At 36.9% G+C, this 24683-nt stretch overlaps 1 protein-coding gene across 1 annotated transcript in view; it reads left to right on the top strand.

Moving 5' to 3' along the window:
* Positions 1–24683, top strand: part of SATB2 (SATB homeobox 2) — a 176676-nt gene that overhangs the window by 72897 nt on the left and 79096 nt on the right. Inside the window, exon 5 of the mRNA XM_090268339.1 lies at positions 11028–11130. Coding sequence (XP_090124465.1) covers positions 11028–11130 — 103 coding nt within the window. The remainder of the gene's footprint in view (positions 1–11027; positions 11131–24683) is intronic.

Below are 24683 nucleotides of genomic sequence, written 5' to 3'. Positions count from 1 at the left end.
TCAGTTATTTTACGTTAGATGTGTGATTCTGGGCAACCTCTACTCTCAGAGCTTCATTAGATGCACCTGTAAATGGGACATAACTGTATCTACATATTTTGCATAATTTAGAGGTTTGTCTTGAGGTTCAGAGGAGATGATCTTCACTTCCATCATAAAAAATCTTCCCTGTTTTCTGTACTCATTGCTTGCCCACCTCGTTGCCCAACCTAAAAAATTTCTTCTCTGTCAATGTTATGTTTGATCCTATGGCTTTTACCACCTCCACATCTAACATCTTCCTCCTTTATGCCATTGCCTTATTTAGACTTTCATCACCTCTCATCTGAAATATTTTAAGTTGCCATGCGTCATAGCTTTTCCCCTGCCACCTGCTTTTCCAGCACTAATGTACGCTATTTCCTCGCTTGTAATCCTCCAGTCACTCCCCCTATCCAGTCCTAAGGAAGTTTTGACTCGATAGCATAACATTTAAGAACAATCAAGATGACACTGTCCAGCCTGATTTCCCACCAGAGCCATCTTCCTCTCTTTATCTGTGCCAACTTTATGCCCCAAACACATGGAGTTAATTATTTGGAACATTTTCCATTGTTCAAACTTCAGCAAAATATTCCAGAGGTGGGAGAAACCTAACTAGTACTCTCGTACCCTTAGTATTACAAGTTTAACAAAGTAGCTTTTTGTGTTATTTTAAAAACTCATGCAATGTTTATTTTTTACTCAATATACCTGTGTTCTTGATATTAAAAAATATCATAAAAATCACATTATCTTTTAAATTATTAACTTCCTCCTGAGCTTGTGAAAGTGGCCCTTTAGGGAGATGTACCGTGTCAATCTCTGGTTTTGGTAGCCCTTGCACATGGTGCTGATGACCCTGGAGTCCTTCAGATTGGCACTTGCTTGCTTTTGAATGTGGTTTCTCCAGTATGCACTGCTCTCTTCTACTTGATGAAGTCATCTTTCAAATTCCAGCTGGTAAGTCACTGCTGGTGAAGTGCTCTGACCTCTGGGTTGAAGTAGCTGCTGCCTCTGCTCTTAGTAGCCTTTTGTACACACCTCTGTCACAGCACTTATCACAGCCTGTTGTCCGTGTTTTCTGCCTGTTCCTATCACTTGATGGATTGCCCACAGTAGTGGAAGCCAACTCTTGTTTATCTTTACGTTTTCAGCATTCAGCACAAGGTATATCTTGATTTAAAGCAGGAGTTCTCAACCTTGGCCCTGTTAACCTTTCAGGCTGGGTAAGCCTTCGTGGTGGGGAGCTGTTCTGTGTGTTGTAAGATGTGTAGCAGCATCCCTAGCTTCTACCAGTAGCATGATGCCAGTAGCTTGATGCCAGTAGCTTGCCACCATCTCCCCTCCCCCAGTTGTGACAACCAAAATGTCTCCAAACATTGCCAAATGTTCTATGCGGGGAACAAAATCACTCTTGGTTGAGAACCACTGTGCCAACGTGTTTAAAGCATTAAGTATAAAAATGTTATAGAAAGAATTGTGAAATGTGAAGTTTTATTAATTTTAGTGTTCTTGGAAGCTCTAAAATGTTTTGAACTAGGAACAGTGACTGCTATAATTTGACATATGATGCCCAGTTCATTTTTAGTCAAATGGGGGCTTCGTTCTACTGTTTGGATTTGGGGGAGGTTTGATTTAGGCTTCTTGTATGTGATTATAGAACATCTGTCTCATCGGGGTAGTCCTTAGCCAACATGGACATGTAATGTGGACCCCATTATTAATCCTACAGTTATTACCCTCAAACATTCCAGATTATTCAACTAAATGCATAGCTAGATTGCATTTCAGTGTGGAGACAAGCTTGCTTATTTTGTTGGTGGTTGCAGTAGAAGAGGTGCATACATTTTTTGAAGTTCAGCCTGCTTAGTGTGAAAAAGAATGTGTTTTTGTTCTAAGAAGGTGATACAGTAATTCAACAGTGCATTCCACCAGCATTACTGGAGTCCCAATTAAGAGTCAGGGAATTTACAATGCACTGAAGGTCTATCTAGTGGTGAAGATGAGAGATTAAGTCTTCGATCTAGGAAGGAGAGAGGAAAGCACCCAATACTGCTTACCTCAAAGGAAAAAGACAGGTTATTGGGCTATTTAAAGTAAACTCAGCTCACGAGTAAAAGATATGTTTTTAAATAATTCTTCCTTATTACCCCCAAACCAAACCATAGTAGGTATTTCTCACTCAAATTTAGCAATTGCGTGAGTGAGTGATTCAGTGGCTGGTATTTACTCCTTGAACATCCCAATGGTCTGCAGTTCAAAAGAGCACCCTTGACAGCCAGAGTGGAAAAGTCCATGAAAGGGTCCATAGAAGGGCAACGATTATAGTCTGAGAGGTGTACATATTTAAAGGAAGGGAAGCCATGATTTAGTTATTCTCTGTCTGGCCCGAGACTTGCAAAGTATAGGCTGTGTTTTTGTGTCTGCGTATTTATTTTTGATTTCACCTTTCAAGGGTGCCTATGCGCTGACAGCCTCTTCCTTTTCCTCTGATGCCCCCCTGAGTCACCATTTTCCAGCTTCTTTTTCGGCCACAAGGTCGCCCCAAGCAGCCTTATTTATCATAGCTTAGGCACAGGTCCCCCTTTTAAATGGTTTTACCTCACTGTTCCAATTTGAAAACGTGTGAACACATCTTTCTGGGGCTTATTTATTACTCGCTGAGGAAGAGTTAAACAATACAACCCCAGTCCTCAGGGTGTTGATCCATTAAAATAAGAAGAGCTCACAATACCTGCCTTGTCGACCTCACAGGTTATTACAGTGATCAAATGGAATGACTAAAAAGACCATCCTGTTAACTGAACATTGCAAAGAACACATAAATTGTAAATGAATGCCCCTTCCAATGTCCCTCTACCCTTCCCCAATGTATTCTCTGTGACTCTAGATGTGCTTTAAGTAATTTTTTTGTGTGGAACAATATACACAACATGAAGTTTATCTTTTAAACTGTTTTTAAGTTTATGATTCACTGTCATTAATTACATTCACAGTACTGTGCAGCCGTCACCCCTGTCTATTTCCAAACTTTTCGTCATCCCAAACAGAAAATCTGTAGCCATTATGTTGTCCTTCCCTAGTCCCCTCTCTCCACAGCCCCGTGTAGCCTCTGTTCTATTTCCTGTCTATGAATTTACTTATTTTGGTTCCTCATAAAAGTAAAATCACAGCATATTTGCCCGTTTTTGTTGACTTATTTCACTCAGCATGCAGATATGCTTTCAAAGCTCTGTCCCATGCCCCTAGTTGAGGTTTTACTGTCAGTTATTTGAGGAACAAAATGACTGAGTTATTAAACTGTGAAAATGTTACTAAATTTCTAGCATGAGGGTGAGATAGCATTTATAGTCTTTTTTTTTTTTTTTTTTTAAAGAAATAGACTGTAAGATAATTATTTCTGTCATCTCAAGCAAACCTTGTCCATTTGGGGATCATTAAAGGACTAACTTAAATGTACAATGTGCCAAAAATAATCGGGCAGTGAAATCAGGCAGCCAGTTGGGGTAGTAGAAGAAAGCAAATTGATCGTGTCTTCTCTAAAGACACGTGGACGGTAAGTGCTGGACCAGTCTTGTGTTAACCAGTTGCCAGTTGTCTGTTCAATTTAATCTTAAATTTGTGTATCAAGTGGGGATGAGCCCTGTCTTTTATAAACCAGTTGCCAACTGTGCCTTCAAGTTATTTTCATGCGAGGTTGTTTTGTTTTAGTCTGAGACCCAACCTGATGAGCTCGTGGAGAATGAGGCTCAGAGTGACAGCCTGAGAAGAACCCCTAGCTGGGTGATTGAGACAACCCTGTGAGATAGTTGCGTGGGAGGGAGAGAGCTGGTCTTCACTGACCCTGCTGCTTGTGCCAGCACTTCCCCCCAGGTCATCTCTCTGAACCCTTACAGTGCCCTAAGGCAGGTGCCGGCACCTGATCTCACAGATGAGGATGCCACCATTAGGTAAGCAAGCCATTCAGCAGCTGTTTAGGAGGGAAGCTCTCCGGTGGTGTCTTTTTATACTCCAAAGCCCAGAGAAAGTGTCTCTTTCAACTAGAATGGTAAAAGTTTTCAATTCTGATTGAATAGCTCAGACCTGGGGATAGAAAGGGATAGTAGAAAGCTGCCAAACGACAGTAAATGAATTTTTCATGACAAAATAATCCTCCGAATCAGTTTTTTTTTATTACCATACTTAATTGAAGTATCATTATAATCTCATGTTCTGTGTGTTATTCAGTGTATCACAAAGCAGAATGAAGATGCCGAAAATGCATGTATTATTTATTGCTCATATCATGCTTCCTACTCCATGTTAACGTGGAAAAAGAGGCCGGGGTGCCAGCTTCTCCCCCAACTCTGGCACTCTTCTTGCTCAGGCAAGATGTCTTCACTGACTGAATAGCTAACCATTCACTTTGGTTTTATAATGTTCTTTTTTTAATAGCAACTGTGTTATGTACCTGCAGGATAGCTTAGTATAACATTCCCGTTCACAAGTCTGACAGAGCCAACAGGAGTGCAGTAAAACATATCTAATTATTTTATTTTTCTTTTTGGGGGAAGAAAATAGGATACTCAGACCTTTCTAAATATTTTGTAAAAATCATCTTAATCCATGTTTATTGTTTTGCTTTACCTATTAAGCTTTAAATTATCTTTAGATATTTTAGTTTTTTTTCTGATCTGGTTCTAAACTTAATTGACTCATAGAAGGGGCCTGCGGTCACACAGTTGTTTTGGTTTTTCATCACCTTGTTTCTTGCTTTGTCTAAAGGATTGGTTGCAGTATCCACTATTGAGCTTTTGCTAGCAGATAAAGGAGATGGTGAATATGTCCTTCTTTTCATTCATTAGTTTCCCTTCTGAAGAAACCGATGACATAGTGTGGCTGTAGTTGTGTCTCCTTGTGGTGCTTTCTGTTGTTTGTGGACAAGATAACTTCATTCTGAGCTTCTGGGCCCTTAGTTTGAAAATTGAAACCATACTTATAATTCCAAGTGACATCTATTCTCTAGGCTAGTAAAAAACAAACAAATGAGTTTAAAATTTGTCTGAGAAACCTAAAAGGAAATTTATTTTTAGATAAGGCAATCTACTTAGCTCTAGTAAGTACTAATAACAATATTATAATATTCTCTTACAATTTGGCTTACAGCAAATTCAAATGAGCTAGTAAACTTTGGAGTAACTACTTTTGGTATATTTTGATTTCTCAAATACCTCATTAAAAAAAATAACTTGCAGATACAAGTGGCAAATGATGTGGCAGAGTGGCTGCAAATGAGGACACTTAGAGTTTATGCCCCATCTACAGTCTTCATATTTAAAACCTCATGACTAATTATAAAGAAGTCTGAAACTTCTAAAATGCTCTGAGTTGGGAAGACACGTTAAGCTTTTCTGTTTATTTTAATACAAAATATTATTTTTTCATAAAATGGCTGTGTCTATATCACTGTCCAAGTGGTGTTTATGGCTGTCACTAAGTGTCTTAAGGAGGCTGCCTCCTTCTCTCATTGTATATGTGTGTTCTGCATTCTTTCTCATAGCCTATCATCATGCAGAATGGAATGAGCTTAGTTAATGCAAAGTCACTTTACTAAAACCCTTCGCAAAATATAGTCCCTTTGTTTAAGTATTACAAATAACAATACATATCTTTTGGGTTATTTGTATCAGCATTTCTTTATGTGGACATGGATACTCAGGATTTTGTTGCATTCTGAATTGAAAAAGATCCTGTTCATTTATAAAAAAGGTATGGGGATCCTAAAAGTCCAGTTGTGTGGTTGCTCTGGAATGATGGGAAAACATAAAAGAGCAACATGAACTACAAAATTATATACATATTTTAAAAAGCAGTAAATGGAAATCAGATTGTTTTTGGCAGGGTAGTAGGTGGAAGAGATTTTAATCATTACTCATCCCATTTTGCAGCAACTGTATCTCATCAGATCTAGCATGCTGTTGATTATAAGATGCGTCCCAATTTTCAGTGGCAATAAAGTATAAAACATGGCTGGAGAGTGAATGCAGTGTGGTAAATACAGCTTCTCTGCACCCAGGGCCTCTGGAGAACATTATTCCTTGTAGAGTAAGGGTCAGCATGTGCTGGGTCTGTGTTAGCCCCTTTCAGTTGTGTTTATTATGAATTAAGTTTTGATTTAAAAAAAGTAAATCAACATTAACATTAAGATGGCCTTGCAGTATGTGTCCAGAATATTCTAGTGAGGCCTAGTGATTCAGACTCAGACTATAAGAATATAATAGTCTAATTTAGGATTAGGGGAAGTTCATGTTTGAAACTAAAATAATAAGACATGTCATGACCTTTCATCTACAGTATTACCGAGACATATCTCTTCTGTTTTCAAAGCTTTCTGATGTTGGATTATAAAAATTTATATCACGGCAATGCAGGACTTTCAGCCAAGGTAGAGACATAGGTAGACATGCTTTGCCTCCTTGCACAACCGTAAGAAGGATCACAACTAACTTCAAAACAAAAAAATAACCAGAACTGCCAGAAAAATCAAACTGTATAGAAGTCAGACAACCAAGGATTTAAAGAAGAAATATTCATCCAGATGGGTAGGAGGGGCAGAGCCAGGGAGCCAGGGCAGAGAGGACGTGGTATGATGGCAGTGTGGCAGCAGCAGCAATGCATGGCAGCAGCCAGTGGAATGGGCAGTCCCACATTTACGTGTGGTGGATAAAATCTGCAAGGGACACTTGGGGGATTATCCCAGGCCCAGGCCAGACTGTGTGCAGCCCAGGGTTCCAGTACTGGGAAAATAAAGCCTCATAGCTTCTAGCTGTGAAAACCAGTGGGGCTTGGGCAGTGGAAGAAATGGGCTGTCTCTTAGGAAAGTCCATTTAGAGGGTGTCCACTGTCCTAGAATGTACACAGACCCACCTACTCTGGGATCCAGCACCAGGGCAGCAACGAGAGAGGGGTGCCAGTTGTATAAGGGAAGTGGGTGAAGTGACTGGAAAAGGGGAGAGTGCTGAGCAAGTGGCATTGTTCCCTCTCTGACCCTTCCCCTATATACAGCACCACAAAGCAATGAAACAGGTTGACCCCGCATAGATGAATACCTAAGGCTCCGCCCCTTACAACATAACAGGTGAGCCAAGACAGGGAGAAAAAACAGCTCTACCTAATACACAGAAACAAACATAGGCAGGCTGCCAAATTGAGGAGACAAAGAAATATGGCCCAAATGAAAGAACAGATAAAAACCCCAGGAAAAAAAAACTTAAGTGAAATGAAGATAGCCAACCTATCAGATGCAGAGTTTGAAATACTGATTGTCAGGATGCTCAGAGAACTCCTTGAGTATGGCAAACACATGAAGGAAGAAATGAAGGCTACACTAAGTGAAATAAAGATAAATTCACCGGGAACCAGTAGTGAAGGGAAGGAAGCTGGAGTTCAAATCAATGAATTGGAATATAAGGAAGAAATAAACAGTCAACCAATACAGAATGAAGAAACAAGAATTTAAAAAAACAAGGAGAGAATAAGAAGACTCTGGGACATCTCCAAAAGTGCCAACATCTGAATCATAGGGATGCCAGGAAGAGAAGAGGAAGAGCAAGAAATGGAAAACTTATTTGAAAAAGTAATGAAAGAAAACTTCCCTACTCTGGTGAAGGAAACAGACATTCAAGTCCAGGAAGCACAGAGAGTCCCAAAGAAGCAAGACCCAAAGAGGACGACACCAAGACACATCATAACAAAAATGCCAAAGGCTAAAGATAAAGAGAGAATCTTAAAAGCAGCAAGACAAAAGCAGAGAGTTACCTACAAAGGAGTTCCCATAAGAGTGTCAACTGATTTCTCAAATGAAACTTTGCAGGCAAGAAGGGACTTGAAAGAAGTATTCACAGTAATGAAAAGGACCTACGACCAAGATTACTCTATCCAGCAAAGCTATCATTTAGAATGGAAGGACAGATAAACTGCTTCCCAGACAAGGTAAAGCTAAAGGTGTTAATTCTTCATCACCAAGCACTTACTATCTGAAATGTCAAAGGGAGTTATTTAAGAAAAAGTAGATCAAACTATGAAGAGTAAAATGACAACAAACTCACAACAATGAATAAATGAATCTTAAAAAACAAAAACAAAAATAAAACTAAGCAAACTACTAGAACAGGAACAGAATCATACATATGGAGATCATATGAAGGGTTATCAGTGGGGAGGGGGAAGAGGGAGAAATGAGGAAAAGATACAGAGATTAAGAAGCATAATTGGTAGGCACAAAATAGACAGGGAGATGTTAAGAATAGTAAAGGAAATGGAGAAACCAAAGAACTTACATGGACATGAACTAAGAGGAGGATTGCTGGAGGGAAGGGGGTACTGTGCAGAGGGGGACAAAGGGACAAAAATTGGGACAATTGTAATAGCATAATCAGTAAAATATACTTAAATTTTTTATATCAGTAAAACTTTTTTGAATGTCAACTATGTGTAAAGACCTGCAGAGTATTAATAGGAATAAAATTTGCTGCAAATTCAAAGAGATCTTTTTAGTGACTAAATAGTCTAATTATCTAGGAAGCTCTCTTTATTTACTATTCATAGTTCCTTGGCTCAGTTCATAGCTTAACGCAATTTATTTTTATGTTCTGTGATCAATAAAGATAGAAACTAATTTATAATAATCTGGGGAAAAGAATAAACCTGATTGAGTCTCTGGGTAGCCAACTCCTTTTTAAATGAGTATGAATGTGACTGGAATGTAAGACCCAGTGATAGAGCCAGTAGAAACCCGGCTATTAATTTCCTTGCTACATAGATTGACAATTGCCTTGTGCAGTGTCAATGAAGATGCATCTGGAGCAATGACAAAGTAGGAAGGCCAGGGAGTGAGGGAAATGTGGATTATCTAGGGCCAGAGTAATACAGTTTGTGGCTTGGTCTTAAGGGCCAGGAAGAGTTGAGGTACAGCTATAGGCAGTACTTGAGACGCTGCGTTTTAGACGTTCTAGTCTGCAGTTGGAAATGAAACAGACACATCTGAAAGGCATTATTTGGATGATAGGTGCTGGAGCTTCTGATTTTGCCTTTTGCTCTGGTTAATCACTTTGCAATAGAAGGTGGAGCTCTGACTCCTGCCGTGGCTATATAGCCTATGCCTTTCCAGAGGATAACTTTCATGCAAACAACATAGAGAGAAGACAAGTACATTTGCCATTATTCACATGCACCAGTGTGGCTGGTGCATCTATTACTAGGCTGCTTTCATGTTAAATTTTTCATTATTATGACATTTCAGTTTGGCATTTTTAAATTTCATCTCTGTCCTTTTTCATCTGTTATATTTCAGTGACTCAGATATCCCACATCAGAACTGTGTTAGACATGAGGGAGAGAGAAAAAAAAGAGAAACAGATCTAGCCACTGTCCCCAAGGGTCTCACAGATTCAGACAGATAGAAAAGCTCAGCCAGATAGGGAACTAGCCTGGCTAGTCCTGAGACTTCTTTACTTTTTCATTAATAATAGACAAAGCAGACCCTGCCTCAGGAGGATTAGGGACCCATTGATCCTCTGGGGCAGCAGGCAAGACTCCCAAAGTTCTGTGATATACTCAGGATATACTCTTTGCGTTCCTAGGGCTATGCTCAGATCCTTAGATTAAAAGAGTTCTTATTATCTCCCTTTAGAGAACAGAATTGTCATTTAGAGATCAGTAAATGGGGGGAGGATAGCCATCTGCTATGTATAAAGGCCCGAAAAGGTTTCTGTGAATTGAATTAGGAGCCCCCTCCCCCACCACTACTGCAAACTGATTAAAAATGAGGGAGAGAGGGAGTTCACAGAGGGAATTGTTTCAAATGGGTGGCTATGCAGGACTGTTTGCTGGTGTTTGAACCTCCTGGTAAATAATTTGCAATTACCTTGATTTATTGTTATCTTTTTAATCTCAGCTATTTTGTAGAAATCCCATTAGAAGTCTTAAGATTTTGCTCAACTGCTCCATAGCTGTGGTACCTTTTTTAAAGAAAGATTTCAAGGCAGGATGTGAACCTAATGTAGGTCATTTGGATCTCTTGAATTGTTTATGTCCATTTGTTTTCAGACAGAATCTGCAGCAATAAAATTTATTTATAAAACAAGCACATGTACTATCATAGTCATTCAGGTTTAAGTTAACATCTGCCACAAATGTTGGTCCAAACATGCCATATTGACTGAAAACATATCTCCGTAGAAAATTTAATTGAAGGTGTGTGATTATAATTTTAATTTTTCAGTTGCAAATCAGGTTATGCTCCTTCTCTTTTCGTTTGTATCAAAATTACAAACAAAGTCAGCTAAGGGGTGTAGCTGAGGAGGAAGAGGAGGATGAAGAGCAAGAAGGACTAAGTACTGAAGCATTCAGAAAGTTTTAGCTTTGATTCATTTTTGGCTGAAACACAGTATAAGTGTTATGTTTAGTTCCTCCTGCTCTAAAATAGCACTGTTAATTTTTTCCTTTGGTGAATTTTCACACAAGTGCTAATCACACGTTTCTATAAATTATATTAATTTAACTGATTTCCCTAAATGTTGTTCTGCAGTGTGTAGCACGGATGTTCTCTGATTCTTGGCTCTCTAAGCTTGTTGCAGTTGGAAAGGGAACAGAAACATCTGAAAGGCATTATTGGGATGACGGATGCTGGAGCTCCTAATCTCACCTTTTGCTCCGGTTCCTAAATCACAACTGTTCTTTCCCTGGGTGTCTTAATGTGTTATGTCCTGCCTCCTCCATCTTTGACGTTGTCCCTGGGTTGGCTTTTTGGAGAAAGCACTGTCATCATACAAATATACGTGAAAAGGACAGTAAATGTAGGTAATCATATTGAACGATTAATAGTTTAGTTTGCAGGAGGGCGACCCCTTCAAATTTAAAAGACAAAGAAGAGACAAAGGAGATTGCCATGGGCTGTAGTGTGTCCTTTGTTGTCCCTAGAAAGGAATACTCATATTTATGAAAAACAACCATTCTTTTCTTTACAGAGTATGATTTCATCCATTGTAAATAGCACATATTACGCCAACGTGTCAGCAACCAAGTGCCAGGAGTTTGGGAGATGGTATAAGAAGTACAAGAAGATTAAAGGTAAACTTTTTCTTTCTAAAGCCTATTTTCAATTTCTTAGGCCAATGAATTGCTGATACTCTGGAATTTATGCTAACTTTAGGTATAATTTTAAAATAAAATTTTATATAGTCTTTATAAAGATAAGATTCTTAATATTGCCATCCAGACATCCAGATTGGCTTCCTTAAAACCAAGATGGTATCAGAACTAAAAGTAAAATTCTTAGCATAATAGAAGAAGTTTATGTTTTCACAAGACATGCTTGTGAAGGTTGAGATCTTTCAAAATATTTTGAAATGGTTGTATCACATAGACATGTTTATTTAAAAAGCTAATCAATAAATTATTTCTACTAATATAGTAATGGAAATTTAAAAGCAGTCATTCTAGGTTAAATCAACGCAGAAGGACTGCTGTGGAATCAGGAAATCTTTGGTCAGAAATGGACTTTTGTTGTTGTGTTTATTTGGAGATGAGTCTAGAGCAGTGGTTAGAGCAAAGGGACTCTACGGTCAGGCAGACTTGGGTTCAAATCTTTGTCTTCCATTTGCTGGCTGTGTGAGCTTGAACAAATTACTTAACTTCACCAAGACTCTGTCTGCTCATCTGAAAATTGAAAAAAATAAAAGCATGAAAGTTGCTGGCTAGCTGTGAGGACTAAATAAGTTAATACTAGCACAAAACAATCTCTTAATTAATAGCTATCATACTATAAACAATAATTAATAGTAGTAGTCATACTAGTAGTAATGTCTTATAGATGGAATTATGTCTGCTCCTGAATATATAACTCCCTTACATAATAAATGTCATGCTATTTAGACCATCCAGCTCTTTAAATGTATTTGTGGCATTTTGCTTTGCAAATATATCAGTGTTGGAAAAATTATGTTGTTCTCACCCAGTTCAAATGCTGTTTAATTCAAATGCTACCAGCCCCTGAGGTGATTTGGGGAATGTTTGGTAACATTAATAGGTTGATGTTTGAGGGTCTTCCAGTCCAAATTTTGCATGATTATGACATCATCCATCACATTTTATTATAGGTTCTCATAGCTTTGCTGTCAATTCACTGCCCCCATCTGAGGGCCAGATGACATTTATGGTGGGTTGGTAAAAGTAAAGGATGGATTTATTTGTTTTACTACCTGCAAGTTTCCTCTCGGGAGACAGAGTGTGAAAGTAATGCTTGTTGGTTGTTGAGTATTTGGGAGCTTGTTTATAAGGTTACTTTTAGAGGAAATCAGCTTCACATGCATTGGTGGCACACTTCTGATTACAAAGAAATGAGAGCATTTTATGCTAAATGTACAATTTATAAGAACAGTCTTGATGTTTAACTACCCAGGAGAAATTGAATTCACTAAATATTGAGTTAAGATCTATTTCTTTTCAACATACTCTAAAATTCTCAGGACCCTTTAGATTCTGTTTTGGGCACTTGCTTTAGACTATTATTAATATTAACTCTTGTACAGGATACAATGTATGACTCCTGCACATTATAAGATATGATTGTGTGGTTCGGAAGGATTTCTTTCTTGTAAGTGTTATCTCCAAGTTTTCTTTTAAAATAAGATTGTTAACGTGCTTGAACATACCCTCTTTGGCTAAAAATCAAAAGAATCACACAGCTTCAAGGTCATTTGTTAAATCCCATTTACTTGCTGTTTAAGAGAAAGGAAGAGAGTGTCCTCTTTTAATAGTCTGGAGTATAATTCCAGATTTAGAAAGACTGGAAACCCTTCACTCTAGTATTTTCTGAATTGCCACTACAGAATGTATGTGTGTGTGTGTGTGTTTGTGCGTGCGTTCACACACACATTAACACTTGTGGTTTCTCTTTTTTTCCTTTCTTAGAAATCCAATTCTTAAGTTCTTTTTAAAAAAAATCAAGATAGTAAATGCACAGTTAAATTTTTAAGTGCCGTAAAAGCAGACTAAGACCTTGATTTCATCAGGAGGTCAAGGATCCACACACCTGAAGAGGCTGCCAGACACTGTGTACACATGCTATTCAAAGAGATGGAGCTAGTCATTCCTGTTGAAAAGTGTGTATGCATGTGTGTGTGTCAGTGGGAAGAGAAAAGGGAAGGTTAAGGTATGTGTGAAGTAAACACAAGCTGCCGTAAAACAGTTCAAGTGGTGTTGATTCATCAGCCAAGGGAGTGGGAGGAAAAACAAAGAATTCATGACAGGTATAATGGTCTACAGAAAATAAACACCCAGAGAAGAGTGTTTTATTAACTTTCGACCCCTAGAGAAAAGGAAGTGTTGGACCTATTCAGGCATGTTTCATTTGATAGAAGCTTTATGCTATGAATAGATGTTGCTGTGGGGGTTCATCTAGTAGAATCCATTTCTCATGAGAAAGGAATGATTCTGCTTGTAAAATTTGTTTGTATCCATACATTTTCAAAATGAAAAAAAAAAAAAAAAAGAAGAAGAAGAAGAAGAAGAAGAAGGAAATTAGTAGTAGCAAAACCAGAATTCAATCTTAGGGTTCTTCCTGAGAGCTTAGGAATCAGAGTTCCGTGTCCCTCCTGGTCCCCCACCTCCCTTTCAGCCCAAAGTTACCTATTTACATGTACCATGGCTGATAGTCAGTAGAGAAGAAAATCTCAAACTAACTTACTGATTTCCCAAACTAAATGCAGGCTACATTGTTAAATATGTTTTCTATTATCTGCTAATGTCTGTTTTAATAAAACAGTGGGAACTAAATGGTTGCTTCTTAATCAAAACCATGATTTCCTCAACATAAGCTATGTGATTCTGTTACAAATTGCCACATATAGATCTCCTAGGTCAAAATTTTTTTCTCTTCTCATAGAAATAAATAAACAGTAAAATAATTATATACTCTGAAAGATCAAAGTAAATATGACTAAAACCTGGCAAAAATAAAAGTCTATTGGAAGGATTAAGAAAAAAAAGATCATATTGCAAATTCTATAGTTAATGCTTAAATAAATATGAGAAAAATGAACAATCAATAATTTGATATCATTAAAAACAGATGTAAAAACTATATACAAATGGAATTGTCTAAATTTTGAAGTAAACATTGTACTGTGCATTTTTTGAATCTGTTGTTCTTAAAGCTAAACTATTTACACTTATTCTTTAAAAAGTCCTAGGTTGGTTTGGCTTAGCATGTTAACTTTATTTTCCCCCGTGATCACAGCAAAGCACATTCTGTTTATCTTTTTTCTTTAATTTCAAAGACAATCATGGTTGACACAGACATATTTGAATTAACATTAGTGTTAATTCAGGGTAGATAAGGAGACAGAATTTGTATACTCTGGTTTTAAGGTCCAGAACCATGAACCTGCATCCCATGAGTTTTTGATATTAAAGAAAATGAAATGGGTAGATGAGGTAGTAGGTTGGTTTAGACAGCATATTTTTTGATTGCTGTTCATCTCATAATATAATTGCTTCTGGCCTACCTTTTACAATGTAGAGCTCATAAGCTCCAAAGTATAAGGAAAAAAATGTACATTTTGTATAAAAGCAAAAAATAAAAATAAAAAACACACATTATTAACAGTTGTTTCATGTGTAGCAGTTTTAGAGTTGGATACAAAAATAATCCACAAGGAATTAAAAATGTTCATGCTATTACAACACTATTTTCAAGAATTCTTGGGATTATGTGGGATTTACTCTGTCCATTTTTCTTTCATTAGTTCTATCATTTTAATAAAACTCATTTTTAACCTAATTCTTCTTTTGTATTAATTAATTTTAGACAACTTTCACCACCATTTTTATGAAAGTAAGGGAATTATGCATGCCATACCATTAGAAATTATACTCTTATGACAGTCTACTTTTGCGAGAGATTTTGTAAGAATAAAATAGTGCCTTAACAAAGAAGGGCTCATATATTTTAAATGTTTCTTAATTAAAAATTAGTAAGTTAAAAGAAAATAATTTTATATCTTAAGTATTTTTCATCTGGCAAAATGAACTGTTGTCTTGGTCAGGTCAATCTCAAGTATTTAATATGTCACAAGAATTAAGGGGTTGTTGAAAGTTCACATAAATACTAGTGGATATTATGAAATTATTTGTGTCATAAAATAATGCCACTAGAAAGAATGGACCTAACTAGACCCCATAGTTTGGCCAGAAAGCAAAATTATCCCCATCACTTTCTTTTTCTCAGGCATTGCTCAAGAACCCCCTGATTGCTCGTTGTCTTAATTTTATTTGTTTATTTGAGCTTATTTTGCAAAATATTAAAAAGCTGGGAGAAACGAGGATTTTAAAAATCAGTGTGACTTCCCCAAGCCTGGTTTATTCTAGTAATCAGTATTTTATCTGACCCTGTCTGATCTAGTCTTGCAAGATCAAACGTCCAGGCCAGCAAGCAGACAGTAAACAAAGCCCATGAAGGGTTTCAGTAAACACAAAGATTAGATGTTGAATGAAAATTAAACTCCTTGAACTAGTCCTCTGTACTAAAGTGGTTAAGTGGGTTGTGATTAAAAGAAATAAGTAATTATGATCATTATAGCTGAAATGATATAATGTTACCACATTTAAAGCACCTCTTGTACCCCAGAATGATTGTGTCATTTACAAAGCGGTGCCTCGGAGTTGAATAGAGAAATCAATGTCCTCTGACCTGGTTCCATAAGGCAGCCCTTGCTTCGCCATGGTGGTATCGGTGGTCAGGACAATGCCTTTAATCAACTGCCAGTACTTCTGCCTCTGCTGTTGTTTAGCTCTCATGAGGTAAAAGTAACGTACTTTAGTCTACCTAATTCTTCCGAGTTATGAAAGAAATTTGCTTTCAGCTTTGGATCTAAATCAAGGTGTTTGGCAAGAAAGTTGGTCTGTCCCCTCCTTATATTGTACCTTGCTTAAAGTCATGCCAACATCAAATCCTTGAATTTTATATAAATATTGGATTCCCAGAGATACAAACATCACTTTCACAATCAACTGCTTTTTATCTTACTGATTTTCCAATATTCGGAAGAGCCATGTACGCATTCACGGTGACAGTCACTGATGAACACTGGTGATCGTTCATCAGTCACTTTACCCACCTGGCCTTAGGATTAGAAGCTTATTGGTAGTGCCAGCAAGCAGACGAACGGTGCTTGGAGAATGTCTAGAACCCTAAGCTCAGATGTGAGCTAATTCCCCACTTGGATCTTTTTTTAAATTTTGTTTTATTTTTAGAAACATTTTTTAAATTTATTTTTCGAGAGCGGGGTAGGAAGGGAGAAAGAGTGGGAGAGAAACATCAATGTGTGAGAGAAACATCCCTTGGTTGCCCCTTGTATGTGCTCTAACCGGGTGACTGAACCCGCAACCCAGGCATGTGCCCTGACCAGGAATCGAACTGGCAACCTTTCACTTTGCAGGACGAGGCCCAGCCAACTGAGCCATATCGGTCAGGGCCTTATTTGAATCTTAAGAAGCTCATTCTAGCTGTACTGGTAGCTGTTTCTCTAGCCTAAAAATGTTCATTCATAAATGATTAAAGAAGTAAAAACAAATGTTTGTCAACAATGTAGTTTGAAGATTGAAAAAAACATATTTGCTATCTGCTCATATTTATACATGTTAAATACATGTATATATAAATACACGTTAAAAAAGGATAGAAAGGGGAAAAGGATCTGCTATCCTAACTTCCTCCTTCCCTCCCCACCCATCCATCCAATATACTTACTCTTTGAAAGATGTATAAGACGCAGGTCCTGGTTTCAAGGAGTCTACATTCTACATAAAAATAATTGATAATATAACATGTTTTGTCATCTAAAAATAAATTTGAACATCTGCTTTATATACATGGCAGGAAATCTTCCTTGTAAGAAAATTAGTCACAATTAAATACCTAATTTTAATTTAACAAATGTTTAGCAAGTGCCTCTACTAGAGGCCACATTCAGTGTTAGAAGCAGTCAGAGACACCCAGTAACATAGAAGATGTGGTTCCTACCTCTCCTTGTGTTGCCCTCACCCTCGCAGGGGAGGCAGCCCTGTCGGTATATCTGGCTAGTAGACAGCATTGGTATAAACTAGTGGAATGGTAGCACCAGAGAAAGGTCCGTAAATTCTACTTGCTGAGTGTCAAGTTTGGGGGCAGGGAAGCAATTTCAGAAGAAGTAACACACGGGGAGGCAGGTGGGAGAGAGAAGGGCAGTATGTACGCACTGGAGGAAGTGGGCAAAATAAAGTTTACTGCCATAATACGTGGAAATGAAGACAGCGAGGGATGTGAGACTTGGCTTTTGGTGGAAGTAGTGAGAAAGAGTGAGGGAGGGACCAATCAACATGTGTGTGAGAAGGAGAAATCAGAGTAGAATCCAAGCATTTTGAGCTTAAGTGACTTTTGATATTTTTGACAGAAATAGAACAACATATATTTAGAGGAAGTTACTGATAACTTCAGTGAGAGTTGGTGAACTAGGTAGAAATATCCACTGTACTGTTCAAAACGTGGAGCCAGATGACCAAAAGATGGGACTAGAGAATAGATTTTGGAGCCAATTTTTTGGGTGTGTTATTTAAAATGATACCTAAAGAGCATTCTGAAAGGAGAGGGTGAGACCAGGAGGGGATTGGAAGCTTTGAAAGGAAAAGGACCATGGTTTAAGAAGACGTGATTAGGAAGGAAGGAAGGTTTCATGGAAGCCAAGAGAAGATGAGTTAGCAGTGGAGAAATGTTATTAAGGGTCCAGGAAGAGAAGAAGAGAAGAAGTAATTGGGAGCTCTTAGCTTTGGCAAAAAGGAGACCATATGACTTGAAGGAAGCTATTTGCCTGTAGTGTGAGAACAAAGGGAACATATGCATCCAGGAAGGGAAGGAGGCAAGGAAATGAGGATGGCAGATACTGGCTCAGAAGATGCTATAAAGCAGCGAGCTGCAGCACTAGGGTTAAGTAGAATGTATACTCTCCCCCTCCCCCTTTGTACCCCATACTCAGGAGAGGGAGGATGGAGCCAGTGGGAGCCAATGGCTCTGAAGATGAAGAGGGATGTTTAGCTAGAGTTCATAAACCAGGAGGGGATGGGATCTAAGGCACAGATGGCACTTTGCCTTTGGAAGAAAAAGAACCTGGAGGAGAGGAATTGGATAAGGACACAGATTTTGAAGATGGACTGAGTGGTAAAGAAAAAGGTAGCTTGTGCCATATAGTGAGGGTTGTAGGTGATGTGACTATCTAGCGGTGAGGGAGAGAATGACTGGGTTGGGCTTTGGTAGAGGAGAACACCTGAGACAGGTGTGTATCAACGATGTTTGGGAAACAATGAGAGAGAAGTAGGGACTTGAACTGGCGTGACATAGTTAAGGCCTTGTACGGGGACAAGCCTCTTTAATTCTTAGCATTTACTTACAGTGTGCTTTGGATTTCTCATAGTTTCAGATTTCCATTTGTCCTGCCCAGAAGCAAGATTAAAAACTCAAAATAAAGATAGATCCGGTGGTGACTGATGAAGAATCTACAGAGTTGTGAAATGAGAGTTTATGCATGTAGACCAGGAAATGTCTAGCTTATTTAAAATCTGGCATGATTGTAGCGATGCCCTCTCATTTGGGGGGAACCAGTTGGTTAAGATAGAAGAATTCTCTTTGTTTCTTGATCAATTAAGTAAAAATTGTTATTTGTTTTTCTTCAGACAATTTACAAAGTTTAAAGCTGAAAAGCACTTAAATTTGCAAGGTGCTCGAAGCTCTAAAGTACAAGTGCAATGTAAGACTAGGACTAACAGGACAGTTGCCTGTGGTTAACAATTTAACTAGCTGTTTCCCTGACTGATGATAGGCCTTCAATTTAACCTTTGCAAGCATTTGAGGTTATCTGAAATTAGAGTCCTGACCTACCAAGGGAATGGACCTGAATCATCTGGAATATGAGTCAGGCTATGAGTTCTAACACTGGGCCTTTCAAGCTGTCACCTTTCTTAGTTCCATGTTCCATAGTAGCTTTGATTCTTGAGTAACCCCCTAATAGACTAAAAGTTCCTTGAAGAAACATCTGGTGTCTCATTCATTGTTTGATTTCCTTAGAGCACTGTGAGTATAGAACTTTGAACATTGTAGGTACTTAGTGCATATTAATAGAATTAAATTATATAGATGAACTTATTTAAACATATATGCACTTCAAACAGTTTTATTTTCACACATATTATATTGTGACTAATCTTATTTACTATCTGATTTCTCAACTGAGAGAAAAAAGAAAATACTTGGTTATTTAAATTATTTTACAAATGTCCTTAGCAGATTAGTAATTGTTTAGAATCATTCTCTTTTTTCTGCTAATTAGTGAGCTAAAGATTTAGCAATAGTTAGTCAATTCCATTGAAAGAGACAGTAACACCTTTACTGAGTAAAAAATAGGGACCATTTATGTAGCTTAAGAAAAATATCCCTTTGAGGTTTTTCCAGCTAGTTTATTGAGTATTTTCCTTAAAAAATGGCCTAAGACATTTAAGTTCTATGAAATCTCAGAAAAATGAATGAATCGTGGGTTGATTTTTTCCTTAATTAGTTTTTTTTCAATAGGTTAACCTAAAGAATTAATACACACATAGTGATAAATGTCAAAGTGAGAATGTCCAGAACAATAATGCTAAGTTTCTCAAGTGTTCTTTTCTGTCATGCGTGAGTTTACCTCAGAAATGAGAGCTTCAGATTAAAATAATTAATAAAAATAAAGATATTATTAGATATAAGTAGCTTTTACCCATACAGAAAGTTGTGGGAATACTTGAAACGATCAGGTATTATTCAAACTATGATAAAGCATTGTTTGAAACCAAAAGGGTCAATAATGTTCTGATGCAGTACCGATAAAGGTGGATAATGCTCATTTTTTCCATGGAACATAATGGGGTCCTATGAGCTTTTATTGCCAAAAAACAGAGGTGTCCAGATTCAAGTTTCTTTACGGTGGACATGTATGTTTTTGTGGATCTTAATATGATGGAAAAAGGAAGTTGATAATAAGGGGAAAATACACCTAAGACTAGTCATACAGCATTATCACAATGCTGGCTGGTACTTTTCACTTATAGGGCTGGAAGCATTTTCTTTCCAAACCTTGTTTTATTAGGAGTTAACAAGTTGGCTCTGAATATCTTGCTTGAGGCAGAGACTTTGCAAGCAAATTCTCAATCCAGAGACAGATTCTCTTTAACAAATTTAGAGGAAAAAATCTTTAGGTTTTGTAGTCCTAAAAGACTTAGCTCTTTTTCTTTTTCTTTTGCCCTTCAGCCCTTTCAGATGCCTAATATTTTCTTTAATTATATTTAGTGAACTCTTCTGGTAATAGCTTTATTTCCCCCCAGTGGTGTGGTATTTATATCTGTTATATATGAGATATTAGCTTTAGCTCTTAAAATCATGTCCGTCTCTGTATTAACAGAAAGTGGTTTTTATATAACTAATTGACTGTGCCTACTTATTGAATAGGAGAGAGTATATCAGTAGTATTTTTTGTGATTGGACATATTCAATATTGGCAGGTGGGATGCTATTCTGGGTTTTCAGGGAAATTAGTATGATATTTACATTTTTAAAAGAATTTAGCTCTGTGAAAGACTTCGGGTGAATAGTAGGGTTGTTTAGCATTAATGTGCAGTGCAGTTCAGAGAGAAGAGTCAACATAAGTATCAGGTAGATCCATATGGAATTACCTTTTTTGTAGGTCAAAACTGTTGCGTATCACCAATTTCATGTAGTTCAATCATATGTGAATTTATTGTGATTGCTAAAGATTCTCAGGTTATTACCATGTTACGTGAGTTGAATACCCATTTTATTTCTTGTTGGTTACCTGGTTCAAAGAAGCACTTCATATTTACAGAGTTTATAAAGAATGCTTGCAAAAGTTCTTTGTTGTATGATTCATGTCATTCATCTGTCAAGTGGGAATCCATGTTGATGACACTCATTTTGGGGTAAAGCTTTTTGGACCACAAGAAAAAGAAAAGAAAAGGAAATTCCTGAAAAGACATATAATGAAGGTGAATTTGTATTAGCTGACTGGTATGGGTTGATAATAAATGACAAGATTAGGAATGAAAAAAAAGTATGTTTCATTATCCAATAGGAAAGCATTTTAAATCATAGGCAGATGTTATATCTATGTATACCAAACAGTTAAATTGTCTCAAATCTGTAGGTAGTTTTTAAAAAAAAATATTTTATTCATTTGTTTTTAGAGAGAGGATAAGGGAGGGAGAAAAAGAGGGAGAGAAACATCAATTGGTTGCCTCTTGCATGCTCCCATCCAGGGACTGGACCTGCAACCCAGGCATGTGCCCTGACAGGAAATTGAACCAGTGATCCTTTGGTTCACAGGTTGGCACTCAATCCACTGAGCAACACCAGCCAGGGCTAGAGATTTTATTTTTAAAGCTAATATTATTTAGTACTGTATCTCTAGGGGCTGACATCATTCCTAGCACATAATAGTTGGTTAATAAATATTTATCATATAAAGTAAAACAATAAACAAATGTGAATGATCTTATTTTATTGATTAGCTAATTCAATTTTTTAGGAATCAGTGATTTCATCACTTATAGAACTGAACAGCTTTTTTAGTCTGTCACCTCAGGAAGGTTTACAGGATGTTAGTGGAGGCATGAAGCTGGGCCCTCACCATTCAGATAACTCATCCATACATCATGCCACCTGTGCATGTACATGCTACATGCATGTGTGAGCACATATAGAAATAGAAAGCAGGATTTATCTGTAGTAAAGTTGATTAGTCCTGACTGAAACCCTAAAATTAACAATCACATGCCAAAGCTTTAAGGTCCTGAAGACGTAGGTTTGATTTCTGATTTTTCCTTTAATATGTTTGTGGCATTACTTTTTTTGAACTTCTTCACTAGAGAGGGCATTATAATATCTATGTCATAAAATTGTTGTGAGAATTAATTGACAATATGTAAAGGATTTAGCTCAGTGCTGCAGCTACTCTATGTGTGATAGGGCCTGATGTTGCCTGCAATGCCAACATGTTTTAAAAGAGGTGTATTAGCATGAGGTGAAAATTCCAACACTCATAATAAAAACATTTTTCTCTAAAGGAAACCCATTAAAAAGTATTTGTGAAACATTTAGGCCCTAAGAACTTAAGAGTTATGCAGAGAAAAGAATAAAAAGAAAGTAGTCTTCACTGGCCATATGGTTTGCTTATTATGCTTATGAGACTAGAGTCAGCCCTAATCCTTTTGAATATTCCTAAATATTTATCTACATTTGGATAGCTATTTGACTTGGAACAAGTTATCTGACTTAACTGGTATTAGACATGATCACTGTGTTTAAAATTGGACACCAAGGTTTTGGGTGGGGGAATAGGGAATTTGGGATGATGGTTTGGAAATCCAAGGCAACGATGTGTTCATTATCTTTTCTCTATGCTCAAAGGTTTGGGTACCCATTTGAAATTATCAATTTCATTGGCAATGTTTCTACCAAGAGTACCAAAGGCAAGCCTATGTCTTATCTTTGTAAAATCAGTTGCAGAGTACTTTCTGAGGCCAAGAGAGTTGCAGAGAAATTTACCATCCTTTTTTAAAAATTTGGCTTATGTTCTGCCATCCAGGGTTTTAGGAGATATTTCGGGGATACACTAGCATTTTATAGCATTCATTCATACTAATCTTTTTGTGTTTGCATAAGCATCTCAATGATTTAAGGAAAAATTCATAGACCATAAATTCTAGAAATTTCTCAGTTCAAAACCTTTTACCCAGTTCACTACTTTTCACTCGTTATAATCATGGACAAACTCCCAGGATTATTTCACAAATCAACTGTGTTAAGGTTTGTGTTGAAACATTAGGTTCATAGTTCTGGAAGAATTATCAGTCTTTTATACAGTATTGATAGATGATAAACTTGCAAGATCAATACTCCAACTACCACTGTTACCGCTATATAAATACTAACGTTTTTGTTGCTGTGTGCAGTTTCATTAAGAGAGATGTCTTAGGAGAGTCTTTACTTCTAGTCAGAGTCAAAAGGCAGAAGCAATTATTCTGAGAAAGAGAATTGTTTTGAAAATCCTAGCAGCAATACACTTTAAGATGCTATTAGGTAAGTAACCTGGAAATTTGATTTAAAACCAGTTTACAGGTAATTCTCCTCATTTTACAGGTAATCCCAAAATCACCCAGCTAGTTACAACTCAGGCCTTAAAAATCCCAGTGTGCTCTTCTTTCCGCCTATCCTATGCCACCTAGCTCTGATTGGCAGGCATCTGTGCCAATCAGATGCTTCTCCTTTTGCTGCTCATAAATCCTCAGCCATATGCTTTGGGGATTGTATTTCGAATATTGAAATTTTACTGTATTTACACAACATCTTTACAGACATAATATGAATGACATCTGAAAGAAGCACTAAACAGAAGAGAAAAAATTTTTTTTTTAAGTTAGGACATTTTGATGCCTTCCTATTCTGTTGAAAATAAAAATAAACCATTAAGCATTTGCTTTTTAAAAATACTGTAGGAAACTTTTCTTTCTTCATTTGGTTGATGTAAATGTAACGTGTATATAGGTGTACCTCAGAGATACTGTAGGTTTGGTTCCAGACCACTGCAATAAAATGAATATCACAAGCAAGTCACCTGAATTTTTTGGTTATTCAATGCATATAGAAGTTATGTTTACACTATACTGTAGTTTATTAAGTGTACAATAGCATTATGTCTCAAAAAATAATGTATGTATCTTTAAAAAATAACTTTGTTGCTAAAAATAGCTAACCATCACCTGAGCCTTCAGCAAGTCATGATCTTTTTGCTGGTGGAGGGTCTTACCTTAATGTTGATGGCTACTGACTGATCACAGATCAGTATAATAATATGATAATGAAAATAGAATTCAATGATGAAAAAAGGATATAAGAAGGAAAATATAATAATGAAAAAGCTTGAAATATTATGAGAATGACCAAAATGTGATATGAAGTGAGCTGCTGGAAAAATGGCACTGATAGACTTGCTTGTCACAAGGTTTGCCACAGACCTTTAATTTGTAAAAAATGCAGTATCTGTGAAGTGCAATAAAATGATGTATGCCTATACATTTAAAGAATATTTTATTTTTTGAACATTTCCCCATTTTTATTCATAGTAATTTTTGAAATTTAAAGCTGTTATTTGTATAGCATTCCTGTAAATAGAATTTCGAGAGTTGTGAGATTATGTCATTTCTTTTCCATATATTCTCCTGCCTCCTAATTCATAGGTCAGAATATAAACTTTTAAGCCTCACATGGAGAAATGGAAAAGCAACATATTCCAGCATGTACCAAGAAGCATGCGATTCTATACTGATAATGAATTCTTTAAAACTGTACGGATTTGTTTTTAAGCTTGATATGATGAAACATGGCACAGTTACTTCAAACAAAAGAAAAAATTGCAATTCTTTAGATGACCTTTAAGAAATAGCAGCCATTGGCCAGAAGATCCTAATTAGGAAATTTTGAAATGAGAAACCTTATTTGTTAATAATAATTATACAGATAATTTATGATAGCACTTTAACAAAGATCTTTC

Source organism: Furipterus horrens, unplaced genomic scaffold, assembly GCF_987537825.1.
Source record: "Furipterus horrens unplaced genomic scaffold, mFurHor1.1.pri manual_scaffold_1, whole genome shotgun sequence".
Classification (NCBI taxonomy): Eukaryota; Metazoa; Chordata; class Mammalia; order Chiroptera; family Furipteridae; genus Furipterus; species Furipterus horrens.
This window is presented reverse-complemented; position numbering and strand designations above follow the sequence as displayed.